A 21610-nucleotide genomic window follows, 5' to 3' on the forward strand; every position below is an offset into this window, starting at 1 on the left:
TATATCTTATAAGTGTAAATAGAGACATAGATACGAAATTTTATATTTTCCTCAATGTGACACAAAACGTATCAGCGATTAATATTAATGTTCAACTCTTGCCCTGCTAAGGAAAGAAACTAAATCTTTGATCGACCTACAAAAAATTGAAATAACATCATGCCATGATAAACTTTGGTTCGGGGAAAATTGCGGACACTGTAATATTTATAAGCCTCAAATTAAGATTTTCTTAACAATAGAAAATCCACTCAGGGGACAACCTTGAAAGTAGAAAAAAACCTGTCCCTGAGTAGAAGTGTTCCTTTCATAAAAATACAACAAATGCAGTAAAACCTAAATTCTGGGAAAAACGCGGAACTAGAAAAACGTAACTGAATAGAGATGTCCTAAAGTAGAGTTACCAAAGACATGGCTCATAAGGTGGAACTTACATTGAAGAGGCAAAATCGGAAATAGAAATAAGTGTCCCTGAGTATAGGTGTTTATTCAGTAGAGATGACAAGTTAGACCATAGAACCTACATTCAAACTTGAGGCTGGAAAAAGTGCCCCCGAATAGAGATGTCCCAAAGTAAAGTTAGGAAATGCATCGTTCATTCAGTGGAACGTACATTAAAGGGACAAACTCGGGACTAGAAAAAGTGTCCCTTTATAGAGGTTTCCCTTTAGTAAAGATAACATATGGAAAGGTTACCCCAGTGGACATTCAGGTGACAGTCTTGTTAAAAAATGTTTCCTACGAAGTGGTGACCCTTCCAAAAGGGTAACGACGATGATTGGAATTTCTTCCTTTAGGACCAAAGATTGTCTATTTGAACCAAAGGTTATTCATTATCATTTTTCCTCTGTATCCTCAAGGAAAGGCAGTTTACAACACTTGGCGACTTTTTTTTCTTTTTTTATGCTTTTTCACTATGTTACAATGTACTATTTTGCTCTTTTTTAAGAAACAAATACATAACCAATTCCGATATAAATACTATTATTTCATCGTCTGGCCATTTGCACATTCGTAAGATGGGCCCTCGAGAAAGCACCGTGTTGTTGTCTTTGGCTGTGTTTTCCGTGTTTTCCTTTGGTTACCTATTCCCTTTCTTCCCGGTGTCATATTGACTGGTAAGTTCCTGTAGCGCCTCGGCTTCGTGTTGAGACTGCAAAGCCGTGATCATGTGATTAAGTTTGTCTTCTCCCTCCAAAAACAGTTCTGCTCCATGCTCAGTCATACCTATTCTGTGATCAGTCACTCGGCCCTTGGGGAAGACATGCTCGTTTTTAGACTTTGAAGGAGGATATGCACAACAAGCTGTGCAATTTTTTTTTTATCACCGCCATAGCTTTACAATTATTCACGAAGGCGAAGTGAATATTTTTGAATAACAACAATATGCATTGAGCCCGAGGACAATAATTGTTATTGGTACAATCGTTCCTTTGCTTTCGAATTTTCTGGTAAATTAGTTACGTGGTTGAAATTATTTTGTAACAAAATATGCGCACTACTTTCGCTATTCATAAATAGAGAAAGCACTACGCATATTTTGTTGTGGTTTTTTTGATTACTCGTCTCAAGACAGGCACACAATTTCCACTAGGTTTATTTTAATCAGTCGGTAAAAAATTCAAGTTACTTTCGAAGAGCGTTACGTTACAAGAGCGTTACGTTAGTCGCATCTTTTGTGCTCTTCGAATTTCAATTTTCTACTATTGCGTTTATCACTTCCTCGAAAAACATTGACAAAACACAATACAGCCATTTTGAAAAGTAGCGCTCCTGCTCTAATCACCTCGCGCGAGGTGATTATAGCGAGATATGACACAATTCTCGACCAGAGTTGACCAGTTGAGGTCAGGTGATCATAGCGATTGGGGACAAACATCAAACATTCGAAATCATGTCTCCAACACTTCAAATTTCACCATAATTTCCCGACTTATGAGTTGGATTTTCTTATAAAGTAACAACAGCGGAGAAATGTGCAAAACAGACAACTTTCTATCGTTCTTGTAAAGCTTACAATGTATCGACTGAATATTTCTCACTTAAAAAGACCATAGTAAACCTAAACAGAGGAAAACCTTGGACTCACCTGAGGAAAGTTGTACGTCCTTATCTTTTCTGATCTTCCTCCACTCCCGATCTAATTAAATGGAAAACGTTTCGTTTCAGGCCACATTTGATTGAGTGTCGTAAAACAGCAAACTAAGTAAACGCAACAGCTACAACAACTACGGCAGCGACACAGCGGTCAAACTTTGGACGTACGCACGGGGATCTAATCTGGCCGGCCGCGCTCCAGTTTCCCGCGCAAAATCTCAAAGGAAAACATAGGGTACAACTGCTATCACTAAAAATAAGCAATTGAAACGCTCATAGAATCTATAAAAGACAACAAATGCAGGGAAAAGAAGAACTCGAACCTTTTCGAACATAAAGCTTACTCTTTCGATCATCCTTTTGATTTAAATTTTTTTCTCAGATTTATCCTAAAAGTTATACCGTTTTAAAACACCGTGACTTGCTAGCTCGTGCGATTGGTTCTGACAGTCTGAAAGCACGTTAACTAGCCAATATAAAGTTCGCATGCGCAAAAGTTTGACCGCTGTGTTTCGTGTTTATCGCATCAGTCAATCAGACTTTCCGTTTTACAGCTGACCTGTTTTCTGCGGGCTTCAGATCTTTCTGAATCCAGTTGTCGACGCTGTATATCGTAAAGACGCGTTCGTAACACTTGTAAGGCTTTGTGTCGATTCTAAAAAGGGGGAAAAAACTTAGAATACATTTTTTAAAGAGTATCGTTATTACAGGAGTAATCACAACGGCAAATCAGGATGATGCAAATCGTGCTAAATCAAGAAACTGCTTAAAGCGCGGGAAAACGCGAGCGACCAAGTAGCGACTGGTTTCGGTATTGCATCTGATTGGCTAAGAAGATTGCACGCATATTCTGAGCCAATCACGTAGCGTAACGAAGAGAAACCAATGCCGACGCATCGAGTGTGTCAATGATGTCCTTACCACATTTCAACGTAATCTATGATCTATTATTGAGCAGACCAACGGCAACATGAAATGTCTTTGTTTTAAATGATAACAAAGCAAATTTCTGTTGGTGGAATGTCATCTATGCGCCTGTGCTCTAATGGATCATAAGAAGGAAACAATCAAAATGCGAACATAATGCAGCTTATCATATAATACCTGAATCTGAGATCGTTCCTCTTGACAACCGACCACAAGTCCCGTCGGTAAATGAGTTATTCTGACTGCAGAATCAGTTTTGTTGACATGCTGACCGCCGGCGCTGAAACAAACCAGAAAAACTTTCTTGAGAAGCACTTCACTGCCGGCGTTTTTGTACTGTTGTTAAGTTACTTACCCAGACGCTCTAAATGTATCAACTTTGAGATCGTTTGGATTAATCACCACATCTACCTGGAGAAAAAGCAATGCCAGTAACTTAAAAAAAAAAAGGAACAGTGTGTATTGTGAGGTATCGTAATTTAATTGACGTCGATGATATGTATTAAAAGGCATCGTAACTAATTTAGTTACTCTGTACTGAAGCATTTTAGTAATTACAAAAAGAGTAATGTCTGTAGTAAGTAATGTGCGTATTGCCGGGTATGCAAATAATTTAATTAACTGAATGTTAGCATTTTAGTGCCTGTGTTACAAAAATAATAAAAAAATATTTTAAAAAATCAATGCTTCTGATTAGTAATACCATAATAACCAATAGTAGGATACTAATAAGTAAATAAACCGCTTGTGGTGGCCGAGAAGACGCATAACACCTACCTTGCTCCGGGTGTTCAGGAAGGAAAAACTGACCGTGATAGTACATGGCGCGATTGTAGCAGAGGAGTGAAAAAAAAGAGAGGAGCCTGGGTCGGGTTGCGACCCGTTCCAAAACGTTAAGGACTAAATAACGCTCGAAACTGAAGTGAGAAATTTTGAGGATAGTTTCTCAGGCTTGGGCAATATTCCCAATTTTTGAACGCACACGATGTGGTCATTCCAATATACTTGATTGAAATGTAACTGTACCTCTTCAGGTTGTGGTAACACTGCCACAGTCATAGTACTAGTGTGAATACGGCCTAGCGACTCTGTATGCGGAACTCTTTGCACTCTGTGAACACCAGTTTCAAACTAGCAAAAAATAACAACTAAGGTCGTCATTAACCAAGTTTAGAAGAGAGATATCTATTATTGGCACATTCAAAGAGTCTTTTTGTCGACCGTTTCCGGGTAAATTAGAACCTACAGTATCAGCTGGAAGAAGCATGAAAATCAACAACAAACTCAACCCACATTTGAGGCTATGCCCAGGAAACAAACCTAAGCAACATTCAGCCTGCGCGCGGGCCCTCATTAACGTTTCGGCGCGAGCGTTTCTTCATTGCGGGAGAGTACAGCGTGTATGAAACATTGAGTAGCGCAGCTGGTGAGAAGTCTATAGGGAGTGTAACAGATAGTGACCTTAAGCAGTCAGCACGACAACGCCGACGAAGTCATAAAAATTTTCGTGGTCTGAGCATGGCAACCCCAATGGCAAATAATTTAAGTTTCCATTTGGAGCTGCTCACATACGTTATGCTGAAGTTGGAGTGAGGCGACGTGAGAGACAAAAAAGACATCTAGCCATTCGTGAAATTCTAACTAACATAAATCTCATTTTTTAATCGATTTTTCCTCGGTGTTGTCGTCTTGACAGCTTAGGGTTCGTAATAATGTAGGCCTAATCACAAGCTACGCCACATTTGTAAGGTGTGCACTCTTGCAACAAACTCTTAATGTTTAAATACTCATTCAAGTTACCTTCATCGTGCCAAACACACCACTCCCTACAATACTCACAGAAGCTTCCTGCAAACAGTAGAACAAAATTGAACTCAATATTATTTATTTTTAAATTACAGCGTGAAAACAAAGCTACCAAGAGTTCTTAGTTCAATCAGAAATTGTTTTTATTTGTTCGGTTTTAGTTGAAATTCTCCAAGATTCATTCATTAGGACCTAAGAGCATAACGGAAAAAATTCAATTTGTACAGTGTAACTGTACAATGTGTACAGTAATTCAAACAAAACTCCACACTGAACTCCGGGTTGAGAGGTCTGGGTTCGATACATGACCAGAGGCCCGTTTCTCGAAAGTTCCGGGCCCGAAGCCATAGTTATTTTAAAATTAAATGTTAAAGAACAGAGAAGCAGGTTTTGGCACCCTAATTATTCCATTTTGTTTATTTAGCTGTCTGATAGTTTTATTGTACAACTTTCAAAACTTTTGAAACCATCAACTTGAATGAAAACAGAACAGCTATGCGGGCCCATTAAGTTACCAGGACCTTCGAGAAACGGGCCCCATGCATACCATTGTGTGGTGTCCATGGGGAAAACACTTTACTCCCAAAGTTTCTCTCTAAATGGGTACCAGAAAATTGTCAGGGAAGCCTGATGAAACACTAGGGGTAACCGTGCGATAGATTAAAAATTCAAAATAGTTCCAACAAATTATCATATAGTCCAAACTTTCAAGTCTACCTTAATACCACCACCTTCACTTTTACTAATGTTCAGAATTTCAAATTTCCACTTCTTGTAAGCTGAAAACCTGGGGTAGGCAAGAAAAGATAAATTAAAGGAAAAGTGTGCTCCAGAAACAATTGAAAGAATCTTACGTCAGCCATCACAAAGTATTATACAACAGTTATCTCCTTACATACTGACACAAAAATTTTTGGCACCTTTTAAGACAATTTTTTGAAAGGATAGACTAGTCTTTAATCAACAAAGACAAAAATTGTTTGATTTCTAGTTCTTCTTTAAAACCATTTGTTTCACCCCGTTCTAGTGGCAATTACACCACAGGGGCCATAAACATATAACTCTTATTCACTGAATTCAAATTTTACTTAACCGAAGATCTGATTCTTTATTCTCCCATCTGGCTGCTACGCATTTCCTTGTAAATTAGTTATGAGAATTGGGTGCTAGATCAAGATAACAACTTCTACCTGGTTAGTTTGTATATTCTCATTACATGTTTGCTGGATAATGTATGGATGTTATAGGGAGAAACTATATGTTAAGCACTTCTGAGGGTTAAACCAGTCTCTAATTTAAAGGAATTATTGTTTGATAAAATTGATACTCGCAGAATTTTACATTGACTGCACACTTAAAAGACATATCAACTTTTTAGTTTTTAAGACAAACCTTTGATACATTGTCAACATCTCCTCAGTAAACAAGGATGCTTCCTTTCCACCAGTGCCTGCAGACCACAAATATAGCAATTATTATTTGCTCAGTGCCACACACCTCTATCTTTAGTTTTTGAAAGAGAATGGCTGATGTTAAGATATTTAATCAGTCTTGCATCATTTTCCGTGGAACTCAGCAAACTGCAAACAGCAGAAGCTGGGATGTGCAATTATGGAATATGTATTCCAAGGAAAATACCAATCAGATGTGAGAAAACTTAACAGACAGATTAAGTAATTATAAGTTTATGATCTGGAGTTTTTCTTGCATGTCCTGAACTTTCTGTAATTGGTCAGTGCACTATAATTTTCCTTGCATTATCAAATCATTGTGTTCATAGTTTCTTAATCTTCAGAGTAAAAAGCATTTAGCAGGATTACCAAGCATTTTGTAATTACATTTGTTTCATACACCGCCATTCTATACCCAGTTAGGTCAATTTGTACCCAACCAGTTGAGTCATTTCAAACCCAAACTAATAAATTATTTTCCTCACATACCAGCCCTTAATTCTAGTATGGCACTGTTTTCATCATCACCATCTTGAGGAATAAGAGCCTTAAGCAACTCATCCTAGGAAAGAAAATGTAGCAAACAAAATTAAACAATTCAGTTTTTGTGTATTTCTATCAGAGGCTATTGCACCTAACGTGATGCAACACCAGAATAAGTCTGAATGATCAGAATATAAAATTGAGGGAAGGGGTAACATTAATAATATCCAAAAAATGCAAAGAGAGTGGCATAGGAGAAAATTTAGAAATCACCCACTCTTTGAAAGTTCATATAGTTTTAAGGTCCTGCAAAATCTGAATAACTCATCATCCAAAGTCTATCAGTAAACTTAAAGCTAGGAATTGGCTGTGTTTAACCTTTTAACCCCTTAGAGAGACTGGCATCCAATTTCTCCTTACAAGATCACCCCTACTGTAAAACATTAGGGTCATGAGAATAAGGGAAATGATCAACAACTAAAGAGGCTCTTGATTGTTAAACAAATTCTCCTTTTCAGAACATTAAGAAATGTATAAAGAAAGTATGGCGAATATGCATACTAATGTTGGAGTGTAAAGGGTTATATCCTTTTCATTACACATAACCCCTGAATGAGGAATACTAGTGTGAATTATCATTATGTTGCTATTGTATGTGGAGTTTCATGGTGATTGGACCAAATTTATAATGTTTTGCTTGCATTGGATTCATTTTGTTGGTGTCATACAGTGTGCTACCTTGGGAAAAGATTATGTAGAGGGTAGAGCAGATAAACTAGAACTGAGCTAAACTGCCTTAAATCAGCCCAGAAAATTTACATGGTGCAAAGAAACAACCACCTAGGTGAGGTAAGTTTGTATTTATTCAAAACTAGTTCAGATTTTACATTGAGAGTGAAACAGAAACTGTTTATACTAGTATAAATCCTTATATTTAGCTCACTGTGCAAGAATTTGTTAAAAAAGTTACTAGAACTTTTTAATGAAACAATGCTAAATGATCACTGTAAAAAAGGGTACACATACTGATAGGAAATTCCAACAAGTTAAAAGTACAATGTACCTTTAAGTTTAAGTGATTTTATTGCTTAGTAACTTAGACCAATGTACCTCAATTTTCTTTATATCACTGAGAGCTTGCTTCTTATCCTCTTCTGCAAATTTCCCTAATTCTCCACCAATTTCTAATATCATTTCATCTAAATCCTTGATTTCCTAGAGATAAAAGAATTGAAACAGATACTACAGCAGTTAGTTACAAGTACAGTTCACTCCAGTTCACACCAAGATTCACTGGTTTGGGTCCATCTCATTTTTTGATTGGATTTCATGCAGTGCCATACATTCAGTTTCTTTGTCTCTGTTTTTATGTTTCCTTCTTACCACAGAAATAAAAATACTACAGTAACTGTAATTATCATTTGATTGTCAGGCAGAAAAAGTTTTTACCCGGGTTTTGACCATAAAATTATGGTGTTAACACAGGCAACCTTCCCCATTTCCAATTCTAACCAAATTTCAATAGCTGTGCATTGCCTAACATCAAACATAACAGCCTGCCAAAAGAGGTCAAACCACACATTGCCAATGAAAATGGAGCCAGTTTCACAAAAACATGATTCAACATCAAAAAATGGTCATCAATTTCAATTCAATTCAATTTTTTCAATTCAATTTTATTTGTTAGCAATACAATATTATCACAGTCCTAGGTGACCCGCAATTAGCAAGCTATTCTAGGCGGGCCACCCTTCTAAAACAAGTGCTGTCTCTGCTAAGGATCACATACCGATACAATTAAACAAAGATAATCATTAATAAAAATACAATTGTTAAATAAAATAAAATAAAATTAAGTCCGTTGAATAATTAAATAATCAATTGCAAAGTTATCAAGATATATAATACAATTGAAACAAGACTTAAACGAAGAGTTACTTTATCAAGAGATATTTACAAATTTCTGAGCAGCGTATATCAACATTCATCTCCTCATTTTCCAAAAGTTTTAACAGGCGATTTTTAAGTTCACGCTTAAACGGGGTTCTGTTTTTAATACGAAGTTCTTTTGGGATGCTATTCCACAATCTTACACCTATTCTAGCAAAAGAAAATAAAAGTTGGTTAGTTCTAGACGCTTTAACGTACAGATTAGCCGTTGCTGAGAATCTTGTGAAATGGTGATGAACCTGCTCGGAGTGGATAAAGAGCATAGAAATATTAGACGGGGCACGGTGATTATCAATGTCATGCATCAAAGAGGAAACCAAATGAGAATAGAGCATAGTTATTGGTAAGATTCTGGAGTTAACAAATAGCGGGGCACTATGAGATTTGCTATCCGCAAAATACATTAGTCGTAGAGCACGTTTTTGTAAAATGAGAACCTTATTTAAATGAGTGTTAGCAGCTTGTCCCCAGGCAATAAGACCATAAGAGATATAGGGTTCAATTAAGGAGCGGTAGATGTTAAGAAGTGTGGCAAATGGGACAAGATGTCATCAAACTTCTGTTGCCTCTCAGTGAAGACCCTTGTCCCAATCAAACTGAGTTGTAATCATCATGATTAGTTCTATACAATTATTATTATAAAAAGACAAATTCAAGACATTTCTTATTCTCACCTTCTCCTTTGTCTCAATTTGGCTTATCAAATGGACAATAGGTGAAAGTTTAGAAAGCTGCTTGGATAAAGTCTTGTGTTCACTCGCAGTTGGAATATTCCCCTGAAAGGCAACTCACCCGGTCACTACAATACAAAGTAAGACACACTGACTAACAGGTTAGTGTACACCCTTTCACACCTACAAGAGGAGCATCTCTGGTCAGGATCCTGTTGTATAAAGGGCAGATAAGCCTATTCAATGGATAAATCACTATCCAGCATGTAAGTGATTGCAAAACATATGGCATTATCCACTGGATATATCTTTATATATACCAATGTGAGGGTATAAAGGTTTAATGGATTCTAGATGGGAAGGTTCCATTACAAGTCCTGGTTATAGTCACTTTGTTGAGTGTTCCTGGCTGAAACACTTTATTTCAGGATTTTCTCTTTCTACTGAGGATTATAAATGGAATATACCAAACTGTTTGAATGGGAAATTTGACAAAATTCTTAGGAGAGGAGGGAGGTTAGCTCGTGGTGAAGTAACATCCCATCCAAAAATATCAGAAAAAACTGATACTGAATTCAAGGGAAGGGGGATGATAATTTGAAAAAGTCAGCTGAGGGTACAGAGTGCTGGAGGAAGGAGGAGTTTAAAACTAAAACCACCCTTACAAACATGGAAATTCAAAGAACCATCTCAGACCCAAAGTTGAGTCTTAATGTCAAGTAACTTCACCCTTTCACTCCCCAAATTTCATCTGTAATTCTCCTTACTGTCTGCCATACAATTTTTATGATGTTAGTTCAGAGAATACAATTATTTCAACTTTCCCAAGAAGTATTTCCTTGAAGTATCTTCTGATTAAATTTTCAAGGAGATTTGTTAAACCCAATAAGAATAAATCTCGTTATCTTTGGAATGGCTTAATATAAAAGATATTGATGTAGAGTGGCAAAAGCATTATATACATTCACTATATCTCTCAGATAGTACGTGAGCTCTGCTTAGTCAAATTAGCAGGCAATATTTTAATGTAACATCGCTTTGTCAGTGCGTACTGTAAGTCACGAAACCTCGTTTTTTCCCCTCGGTCCATAACTTACAGCACAGACCTCAAACTGGGTTAGTAAGAGAAATGTATTATCACTGGTCAGAAATAATACCTCAGTAACAGACAACCTCTCAGTGATCTCTTCGTGTTGTTTCACAAGATTTTTCAAGTGCGGCTCAAGGGTGCTGATCACGTTTGACAACAACCTTGCTTGACTCTCTGGAAAAAAGAGTTATTTTTTTTGACAAATTAAATCTAGTGAAGGCGACTGGACAGTTATGGACTGAAAAATAGACAGGAAAGGAGGCTTGAGTACAAAAGGCTTACCTATGAAGGGAAACCACAACTTACGAAACGTCGGAACAGCGTAACAAGTCACTACCTTAACGCCTTTCAAAGTATGCCGAAACATTTTGATCCAAAATCGTTTGATTGATCAGTCACAAGTACGCGCCATGTTCCTCGTTTTTCTCACGACTGATCAGTCACTACTCCTCGTCATGTTTCTCGTTTGCGTCCGCCATGTTGAAGAAAAGTGAATGAGGTACAATATATGTACCAGCACATGACATAAAAAGTTTTGGGCGGAAAACCGCTGAATCTAAAAAATTAGTATGCTCGTCCCGGGCTCCACTCGACAAAGGATGAATGTACACGTTGTGTCGCAACAAGTTCATCCGCGTGGTTTTAAGTCAAAAACACAGATGATTTAACTTCTTATCGTAAAGCGGCGTTTTCTTCGGTCGGTTATAAACTTCGTCAGTTTTAAAAAGTAAATCTTATGAATTGTAATAGAAAAAATATACATGTGTAAAGAAGCAGTATGCGAAAAAGTGAAGCCGTACAACTGCGTTTGGTGTCTTCGTGCCATGATGTACAAAGCGACTCGAAACATAAGGATTTCGAGTCCGCACCGAACTTTGTTGCCCGTAAAGTGTCTAGTTCTTCAATTCATGAAGTGTCTCAGGTAAGAACTACTTTTGACCGCCACAAAATAGCTGTGTGAAATAATTTTTTCTCCGGTAAAAAGTCGTTCTTAGGCAACGTAAGTCATGTGTTCAGGCATGTTTATAACACGTGGTGTCAAAGGAGCTCTAAATCTTTAAATCCTTGCATTATAAAAACCCATGCAACTTTGATTGAATTGATTAAACAGAGTTATTGAAATTTTCGTCGAATTTGAGCTATTATTGGTGAAAATCATCTTCACCAAACGACTCTTTAGCTACTTCGGGTTTTTTTTAAATATAATGTCTTCCTCAAATTGAAAAGTTGACTCGACTCAGAATCCAGAATCTTGATCAATTTCCCATTACAATGAGCTCATTAAACTTACCTTTGTAGGTGATTGTCTTTATGATTATCATATGTTTGATCAAAATGCTATGTCAATGTTCTTCAAAATGTGTACGTGACTTCACGCGAGTCTTTGTTAAGACAAAGTGTTTTTTTTTCTCTCTGGATACTAGAACGACATCGAGAGAAAGGGAACTTCTTCGAACGAGTTAGAAGATGGTGAACTTATTGAAGGTAAGTCGTGAGTTCTTGATTTTTTTTAATTCCAGTTCAATGAAGGTAAAAAATTCCAAAGATGGTCTTGAACCATAAAAAAAGATTTAGAGAAAATGAATTGTGAAGGACCAGCTACAAAAGAAACCTTTGAGAGCAGAATAAGCCAAAAGAAAGTAACAGTACTACTAATTTTTTTCCTTGCTCTTTGCTATAACAAACCCAAAAAATCCTTTACTTTTGTGAAATTAATGTATTTATATACATTGGTTAAAATTTCCCCTGGGGTTGCTCGGGAATTGTGACTTTTGAAAGCCAATTTTTTTATTTTCACTTGGCTGGTACTATAATTCAAGACAACCAAAGACCAAAATTAAACTGGCCTCAAAGATTAAACTTCAGAGGAAAAAACATTAAATGACCACATGTCTTAGAGAAAGCATGGCATGTACATCACTCAGTGCAAATTGTTTGACTCCTGATTTTCTCAAGGCTACACATAATCCCCTCTTGCTGAGGGCCACACTTGAAATTTTGATCTCATAATAAGTAACTTCACTGTTTAATCCTTTAACTCCCAAGATCCTACTGTTAATCATCCTCCCCAGCAAACTGCAACACATTTCCTTGTAAATTAGTTACCACAATTTGTTGGTAGATCTAGATAGCAACATCTTCCTAACAAGTTTGAGCATTTTCAATCCCTGTTTGCTGAATATTGTATGGATATTATAGGGAGAGGTTTAATGTTAATTGCTTCAGGGAGTTGAAGGTGTTTTTTCTATTGTCACAAGCACAGTACAAAGAAAAATGCGAAATTCTCACAAGGAAACAAACTTTGAACCTTAGGATTCCATGCTGTGAGGCTGAAATGAAAAATTTTGAGGTTCACTTCCCCTTAAAGCTCAATTTTTGCTTTGTCCCATGCTTGTGACAAAATACAAAAACAACTTTCTTTATTTCATTACTGAGGTAAAAGCAACACTGTCTGATGGCTGCCTTTTACATGTTTCAACTGTCTATAGGCAGTGAAAGTTTTTTGTATGATTACTTATATGATAGTGTCCTTGTACAAGTACACATGTACTTGTCTGTGTAAATTTAATTTTTCTTTAAGTGTGTAATGGTCTCATTTGAGCTCCACTCATTGACAGGGATTGAAGCTAATGATGTGAGCGCCTTACTGGAGCAGTTTTTAGAGTATGAGGAAAAACAAGGTACGTCATGGTCATTAAACCATACCTGAACTGCTGCACACTCATAATTTCTTGGATTTTGAGCTTCTTGAAAATACCAATGATTTAAAATTAAATCAAATTCAATTTCCCTTGGATTTCCATCACACATCTACTGCAATTTTACCCTCATTAACTCAAACCTTCAATAACTAGAACCTCCCCTTAACTCAGAGCAATTTTCATTTCCTTTCAGGTCATTCTCTTTAAATTTTTACCATCATTACCTTGAATCATGTTGAACCACAACTGTCAATATGTGACAAATCAAAACAAACAGTGTGCTGCAGTCCAAAACATTCACTGTAATTTATTTTGAAGCAGCCTTGTAGTCTTTGTCCTTTTTTGTTTTCTCCAAAACATGTCAGTCCAGTTCAGGTTTTGTTGGTTAAAGTTGCATTAAATTATAGTGCCTGTATCTTCAACTCCTGATAACTTGAAGTTTTTTCAACTTCCCCTGAAGGGTTGAGTTATTAGAGTTGACTGACTCAGATCAAGAATAGGCAGTCAGTTTTGGTATGCTTTTCAAATCATATAGGAAATTACTGATTTGTTGCAAGGGTCAGGCAACAAGAAATAAGGAATGACAAAATAAATGCAAAGTCTCCCAAGATTTTGAAGTCTGAAGCTCTTCTGCAGCAAACTTGTTTGTGAAACTAAGTTACTATGGGGCAAGGGTCCTGTGTACCATCAAAATGTCAAAGGCTCTATAAGATGACTCCTAGTGTGACAAGGGATTGTTAATTATCTTATCTAATTCCTGTTTTCCCAAGAGGTGCAATGAAGGGACTAGGCTTTAATTGAAATATCTTTGGTATTGCAAAAGCATGAGAGAAAACTCTTAGTTTTGTGACTGTTTAGTTTAGTGGTTGTAAATTTTGTCAATTCTTTATTCAAATTTTTTTTTCCATGTTTGTCCCTATAGGTTCAATGGATTGCTCCACACCTCAGCTTTCCTCTCTGTAAGTGTTTGTCTGAACCCTTTAGACTTTAACATCAGTATGCATATTCTCCACACTGTTCTCTATACATTTCCTAAGGTGCTGACAAGGAGAATTTGTTTAACAATCAAGAGCATCTTTAGTTGGTGATCATTTTCTCTATTCTCATGACCTTAATATGTGATTCAAGGATGATACAGCAAGGAGAAATTAGGTGCTTATCACTCTTGGAGTGTAAAGCGTTTACGAAATACAGTAGTAGGTTGAATTCTGAGAGAGATGCTAGTTTACAGGTTGCTGTTATGAAGCACTTTGCCTCTATTGCTTCAAGGACAAATCTTAAGGAATCATTTTCTTGTTGCTCTCAGATTTTGGTTTTGAGATTCTTTTTTTAAGTTTGTGTTCTTTGATATGAATTTCCACTAAAATTATTTTCTTCATACCAACAAGTTGTTGCTGTAACCTGCTTTGAAGTTGTTTTGTAGCAAGGTGCTGCTGTCTTTTTTTGCAAGTTGTGAAATGGAAATCTCCTAAGGGGCATTGTATGTTTTGATAATTTCAGGAAAGATACATCTTGTGAAATGCAGACTGTTTCAGACAAGATCAATTCATTTGCTGAGAAACATGAGCTGAAATTTGACATTCCATGTGATGTAGAAAATAGGGGCTTACCTTCCCTTGCTGAGGAGAATTCTGCACATTTTCATTCTGCTGAAAATAAAGAAAATCAAGAAGTTCATGGAACGACGAGTGGTGGATCTTCTCACAATGATGTAAAAGGACAGGATGAAAATTCTATAACTGTTAAGAATTCCCATGTTGATAATCATGCAACAGATCACAACTATGCCTGTAGTGGATCTCCACTGAGAAAACCTATTCAGTTGAAACCAGAAGATGACAATACTTTGAAAGAGTCTATTCTGAAATGTAGTCCTCAAAAGTCTCTGGACATGGAGAATCATCATCACTCTATTTCTGAAGAAACTGGTCCAAACCGTTACTCACACAAGAGAAGGTTAAGCTGTGATGATCATTCACCAGACAGAAAGAGGAGACTTCCAAAGCGCTATAGAGGTGCGTACTGTGAGGAGAGCTGTGGTGGCGAAAGCAGTTGTGATGAAGAGTATCACTACAGGGAAATGAGCACTGACAAAGATAAAGACCATAAGAGACAGAATAGTTATCGGAAGTTTAGTTACAGCTCTGATGGAGACAGAAGTTGTTATAAAGGAAGCAATCGTAGACACAGCATGTGCTCAAATGACAGTTATGATGGACGAGAGTATTCCAGTTCAGATGAAGAGTGTAAGAATGAAAGGACATCCCGATATGATCCTAGACGTTCTGAATCTGACTGGCGGCGCAAGCAATCAAGTGGTAGTGACAGAGAAGCAGACCATCACAGGAGCCCTCACAACAGAAGAAGGAGGAGGAGGTCTCGGAGTAAAGACCCCACTGAAAAGAGAAATGGTGTCACAAAGAACAAAACATTCCATGATATTGAATTTGAAAGAAAACTAGAGTTCAAGTTTGACCATAACATCAGGAACACTGCAAAGGTACAGGGAACATTTTCTTTTGTTGTTTTGTTTGATTGCTACATTGAAACTACCATGCAGTGGCTATCCAAAACAGAGGTTGTGTGCATTGTGTGATTGCTTGATTTTTTTTTTACAGTACTGTAATTTTTAGGTTGGTGGGAGTCAACCACCAATTTAACAATTGGTGGTTGAACCCCTTTAACTTCCAGAAGTGATTAACATGTAACTTCTCCCAGTGAAATCCATACATTAGCCAACAAATAGGTAATGAGTATTAGAGAGTAATAATTATTAAATATTATCAACTGAGTTGATTATGTAACTTGGCCACTGTAAAGAGTTTCAAAGCTGACGTTTCTAGCATTAGCCCTTCATCAGAGCAAATGGAGCAATTGTGGGTTGTGTGTGTGTGTTTATATGCAGAAATGGAGCTGCACTATCGGTGGGAATATGTGACCCTCCACGGGAAAACAGACACTAACGCTTTTCCGTTTAAGCTGCAAAACCGTTTGTTTACTATCCATTTATATCCGTTTAAACGGTTCATGAAAGCGTTTAAACGGTTTGCTTATCCGTTTAAAAAAATTTGCATCCATTTAACGCTTTAGCTAAAACGTTTAAGCGGTTTGCTCATCCGTTTCAAAAAATTTGCATCCGTTTAACACTTTTGATGGTATTCATGATGATATTTAGGTTAAGAGTGTCGATTTGAAAGATAAATTTGTTCCAGAGTTTCGTGGCTTTCTGAACTGCAAACTGCCATAATGCTTCTTAGAATTATTAGGAAGATTGAGTATGCTTGAACAGGTTGAAGTTGTCACTTGATCTAACACCAAATTATTGTGACTAATGTTCAAGGATTGTATGTAAAAATCAATTGTTGGGAGATTAAGGGTAAATTTATGTTCAAGTTCATGGACATTCCATGTTTAATTATTAAATATCTTTGTTAAAAGACTAAGTTTAATTCTGTCGAACATCTACATTGTAGTGCAGTCACATTTTGTATATATGGTCAACTCCCCGCTAATGGACACTCAGCATCCCAGTAACACCCCATGCATGTTAATTGACTCATAGCAATGAAGTTTGTATTTAGTTTGAAAATTATCAAAAACAAGTGTGGATCACTTTTGTCAAATCTCTATTTGTCCAGGGGAAGGCAGACTGTCTGTTCACATGACTAGTAATTACAATCCAGTCATAAACTCTCCCTTAGCAGACATCCTCCCAATTTTTTCAGTGTCCTCTTATGGGATTAATTCTTGTAGGTGGACAGCCCAAAAGTTCAAAAACTCTTTCAGTTGAAGATCAAAACAAGAAAAAAATAATAGTTAATGATGATCGTTCTAAAATTTTAATGTTCTATATGATTGTAGGAAGAGAGGCGTATTGTGTACATTGGAAAAATATCCAACAAGACAACAAAAGATGATGTATTCAGCAGGTTTCGTCCATTTGGGCCAATTGAAAAAGTTACTGTTCACTTCAGAGAGAAAGGGTAGGGTATACTTTTGTTATAAGAAAACTCCAATACCAGATGAAAGTTTCCATTGTTTAGCTAATGACAGATTTTTAATTTGCACCATGGCTGTGACAGTTCTCTTCCTACACCTATAAGTTGCTTGAAAAGATTTGTTTCAAATTTAAGCATTAGTTTCTTTTTTAACTTTCTTAACAGTTAAAGGTTTGATTTGTTTTTGTTTGTCCACAGCTGAAAATGCATTTTTTTTTACCTTTTTTCCAACAGGGACAACTATGCTTTTGTGACATTTTTTGAAACCTCCTCTGCTGCTGAAGCTATTGAAAGTGAGTGTTGTTAGAAATTTAGAATCTTCTGAGAGTCCTTTTTCAGTTTAGCTTTTGTATGATTTTAGGTGATGAGAAAAATCTCTTATTTTAAGATAATTATTTCCTTAGGGGGAAATGAAGATTCACGCCTTCCTGTCTTGGATCTTTGCTTCGGTGGAAGAAGGAAATTTTGTGGTGGTAGTTATGTAGACTTTGGTGAGTATTTTTTGAGCTTTAGCATGCATGTAATTTTGCAATGCCTTTCACCTGTTCCTTATTTATTTAACCCATTGGATTGGTTATTTAAACAAGGTTTAGCTGTTGTTTGACAAAACCACATCTTAAACAATCCTCAATTTAGCTGAAACTTATACCTGACCATTTATTTTTGTGAACATTGTCATGAGGGCCAAAGAAGGGTATTAATGTAATCAAATCAACTCCCTTATAGAGAAAGCCCGAGGCCCACAGATTGCATAAAACTATGGTTTACATGTACAGTACTTGTAGGTTAGACGTCATGTAAATAACCAGCCCATCAACTCCCAGAAGTGATTAAACTGTAAATTCTCCCTCTAATGTCCACACATTAACCACCAAATAGCAGGTTATGGGAATTTATTCCCTCAAACTTATTAGATAAAAGTTGTTATCTTGATGTACTTATAATGCCAAATTCTTGTACATGTAACTGATTTACAAGGGAATGTGTAGCAACTGGAGGGTGGAATGAACAATTAGATGAACACACCCCACCCTTGGTTTTGATTTGGAGGATAGTCTCTCATAGATTCTGTGCTGTAACAGAAAGGAGAATGGCCCTGAAGATCAAAGTGACCTTTTGAATCTCACACTCAGATAAGGTTCTGGAATGTATAGGATAAGAAAGACAAATAGTTTTCTGTTAGCCCCATCAGTGGGTAAAGAGAGATTTTTCTCATTTTCTGACTATGGAAAAATTTGATTCTCAGACTCGAATGCCAGTTATCTTGAAGAACAGGAGCTGAGCCGACCGCCATCATCAGATGAGATGGATTTTGATGCCCTACTTAGAATGTCACAGAAAAGTTTAAAAAGCAGAAAGGAATCTTGCAAGGGAAGATATATGTACTAATGTAGAGACAAAGATGCTGGTTGTTAAAGCTGTGTCATTAGATGTCAAGATAGTGGTTGAGGTAGATTCACTGGTCATTACTTGGTCCGTATTTTGTTATATGGAGTGTTTACTAAGAAATGCTCATAACTCTTGTATTTTTATGCATGAAAATTAGCAAATTCAAAATAAACAATTTTGGTAAGAGTGTTGTGTAATAAACTAATAACTAGCTTTGCTTGCTCAAGCTGTACTGAGAAATATTGGCCCCAGTTTGTTTTTTACAGACCTCACTGAGCTTGGTCCTTATTGTCATGATCTTGGGTCAATATTTCCCAGTTTGGCCCTCATACTCGGTTAGTAAGAAGTTAATAGTTTCACAGGGAGCAGAGAAGTCATATTTGAATGTATTCCTTGTAAAATGTCTAATGGCTGCCAAACTTGATCTTATTAAATTGCTTTATATAAATGCAGTCATATTACAAGGTTTTTAAAATTATATCCACTTTAGATCACACATTACTTCCTGTGAGTCCACTTCCACACCACTTAATTTGTGCTTAACAAGGAAAGCTTCTCTTTCCAAGTGGGTCTAGAATGGATCATTATTGGGGGTGGAATTTTAACAGACATGCAGTGCAATTGCATTTTATATATGCCGAGTCAGTGAGACTCAAACAGTATTTTGGTAATAAATTTGGCTAGAAATATAGTCAACTAAAGCTCGTGTGTTCTCACTGAAACATTCAAGAATTTAAAATGTAGACTCAATGTTATGAACTACAAACTCAATACAATATTAATACATAATTCTCAATTTTGTACAGTTCACATTAAAGGACCTTGAAGTATTTTTGACAAATGATATTATTTTCAATCTAATAATTGACACAATGTGGAAGAAATTTTGTGATGAGTGTACATGAAGTGTAGAAATATTGACATAACTGAAAGACGATCAGTTTTAAAATTTTCAGACTACGATCAATTTTCATCCAGTATTGAATTCATAAGCAAAAAACAAGTAAGCTACATTATAAGTGTATTTTGTGGCATTAGAAAGTACTGACATTGAGCGTTTAATCTGTGCAGATGAATTTAATGCCAGAATTTAAAATTTTTTTATGGTATCAAAATCTCAGTGATTAACAATTACATCTTTCAACATTCACAAGAAATTTTTTAATTAATTCTGGTAAATGCACTGGATTAAAGGTTTTCTTTTTTTGATAAACTAGACATTAAGTTTAACTGAGTTAAATAGTTACCTTGAATTAAACACAGTTTTGTTGACACTTTATTTTTTATCTGCAACTGTTGTTGAATTTGAATACTATATATTGGTTCTTGAGAAGTATTTCTTAGCTAGATATCCTATATGAGGGATTTTTAGTCTCTAGTCAACATGTACATGTACTGAGTGACAATCGTGTAGTTATAGAAAATATGTCAAATTTAAGTGTACTAAGGACAGTGCTAAACCTTTTTCACTGAGATAACCGTTGGACAAATAAATATTAGAGAAAGAGTAGGAAAGGAGATTCTTGTTTAACAATTTAGATCAACTCTGTGTTTTGAACCTTCTTTGACATCATGAGAATGAAGTGTATATGCTGATTGATTCCCTGTTGCCTCTTTTCCTTCTTGTCTCTCCTATTTTTTAATGACTGTTTTCGGCATCAGTCATAGAAGCATTCCATGTCCCCAGGGTTTTCCTTTTTGCCCTCTCTCACCCCAGCATCCGTGGTTCTCTTTGGAAGATTGATGGTCCATATATGCAGCCGCTCACATACCTTACATTAGAGTGACTCTAGACTGTCCTCAACCATTGTTCACTATCCGCTAAAAATTAACTCGAGTGCTGTACGGTCTAATCGTGCTGCTGCGGGTAAGAGGGGGGAGGGGGGCTAATAATAATGGTGATAGTTACTGACGTTTCCACAGCCCCGGAGAAAGTCATCTTATGAGTCGAGTGAAGAGTTCCTTTTCAGTCAAGTATAATAGGTCATCATATTGCTGGTAACGCTCGTGGGTAACGTGGAGCGAATCCCGTGTTCTGATTGGCCACCCAAGCGGACAAGATGGGCCCCGCTCGGGACTGCCCGCTTTGATCCCGCACCAAAAGAGAAAACAGAATTCGTGGAGCGGACTTACATAGTAGTAAAGTTTTGGACAACGTCGGTGATGGGGTCGCAAAAAGGAGCAGCAAAAAGACAACAAAACATAAATGACTTCCGTAGGTTTATTGTGCCACAGACACAGTTGACCTTCTTTACCGGCTTTGGAAATAAACAAGTCATTCTTGGTTTTTATAAGAACATCTTTTTGCTATACAACAACACCTTTATTGACCAAGCCTGTTCGACCAAGATGGCAGCTGGATATTAGCCTCGTTCTCCTTTTTGCGTTTCATGGATCTCGACTTTCTCTCGGTCCATAAAAACCCCCAAAATGAACTCGGCCAATATCCACGCATCTTGACCGAACAAGCTCTGTCAACAACGTATCTATAGCACTCAATTTGCAGGAGGCAGACGGAGGCATGGGAAAAAGAGTAGGTTGTATCGCGGGCGCAAATGCTGGACGTGTTTCTCACTAATTTCAACGGTGTTTTAAGGTAACGCTTCACTGTTGAATTCTAAAAACCGTTTCTTTCACAATTTTTTTTTAAACATTTCACTCATTAAGCATTATTTTGATCGACGATCTTTTAAAACTAAGTTTCCACCGATTCTGAACCCCTATCAATTTGAGTCCAACTGAATTGCCGTAAGTAGCAGTCTGTTTTTCTCTTAACCGTTTGCACCCTAACATCAGTATGCAAATTCTCCATACTGTTCTCTACACATTTCCTAAAGCGCTGACGAGGAGAATTTGTGCAAGAATCAAGAGAATTATAAGTTGGTGATCATTTCCTTGATTCTCGTGACCTTGATGTTTGATTCAGGGTTGATATTGTAGGGAGAAATTAGAAACTGGTCACTCTTAGGGGTTAAAGGAGTAACGATGAGCTAGAAAAGAGAACATTATGCGTGGACGAGAGCGCAGGTTTTCCTCCCGAAAATAG

General features: G+C 36.8%; 2 protein-coding genes across 2 annotated transcripts; one reads left to right on the forward strand and one right to left on the reverse strand.

Annotated features, from left to right (window-relative positions):
* Positions 1–456: 456 nt before the first annotated feature.
* On the reverse strand, positions 457–10980 carry LOC131785932 (peptide chain release factor 1-like). The gene is made up of 14 exons (XM_059102887.2): positions 10758–10980; positions 10543–10649; positions 9389–9490; positions 7875–7979; positions 6771–6843; positions 6223–6280; positions 5548–5617; positions 4825–4872; positions 4051–4155; positions 3380–3435; positions 3202–3304; positions 2657–2752; positions 2090–2140; positions 457–1252 (listed from the first exon to the last, which is right to left on the reverse strand). The coding sequence occupies exons 1-14, from the start codon at positions 10840–10842 to the stop codon at positions 1082–1084; spliced, it is 1230 nt and encodes a 409-aa protein (XP_058958870.1). The 5' UTR covers positions 10843–10980; the 3' UTR covers positions 457–1081.
* Positions 10981–11081: 101 nt separating this feature from the next.
* Positions 11082–20167, forward strand: LOC131785946 (peroxisome proliferator-activated receptor gamma coactivator 1-beta-like). Its single transcript, XM_059102904.2, has 9 exons — positions 11082–11397; positions 11900–11960; positions 13094–13156; positions 14100–14136; positions 14678–15677; positions 17039–17160; positions 17410–17468; positions 17580–17666; positions 18422–20167. The coding sequence occupies exons 1-9, from the start codon at positions 11254–11256 to the stop codon at positions 18562–18564; spliced, it is 1716 nt and encodes a 571-aa protein (XP_058958887.2). The 5' UTR covers positions 11082–11253; the 3' UTR covers positions 18565–20167.
* The last annotated feature ends 1443 nt before the right edge of the window (positions 20168–21610 follow it).

Source organism: Pocillopora verrucosa, chromosome 1, assembly GCF_036669915.1.
Source record: "Pocillopora verrucosa isolate sample1 chromosome 1, ASM3666991v2, whole genome shotgun sequence".
Lineage (NCBI taxonomy): Eukaryota > Metazoa > Cnidaria > Anthozoa > Scleractinia > Pocilloporidae > Pocillopora > Pocillopora verrucosa.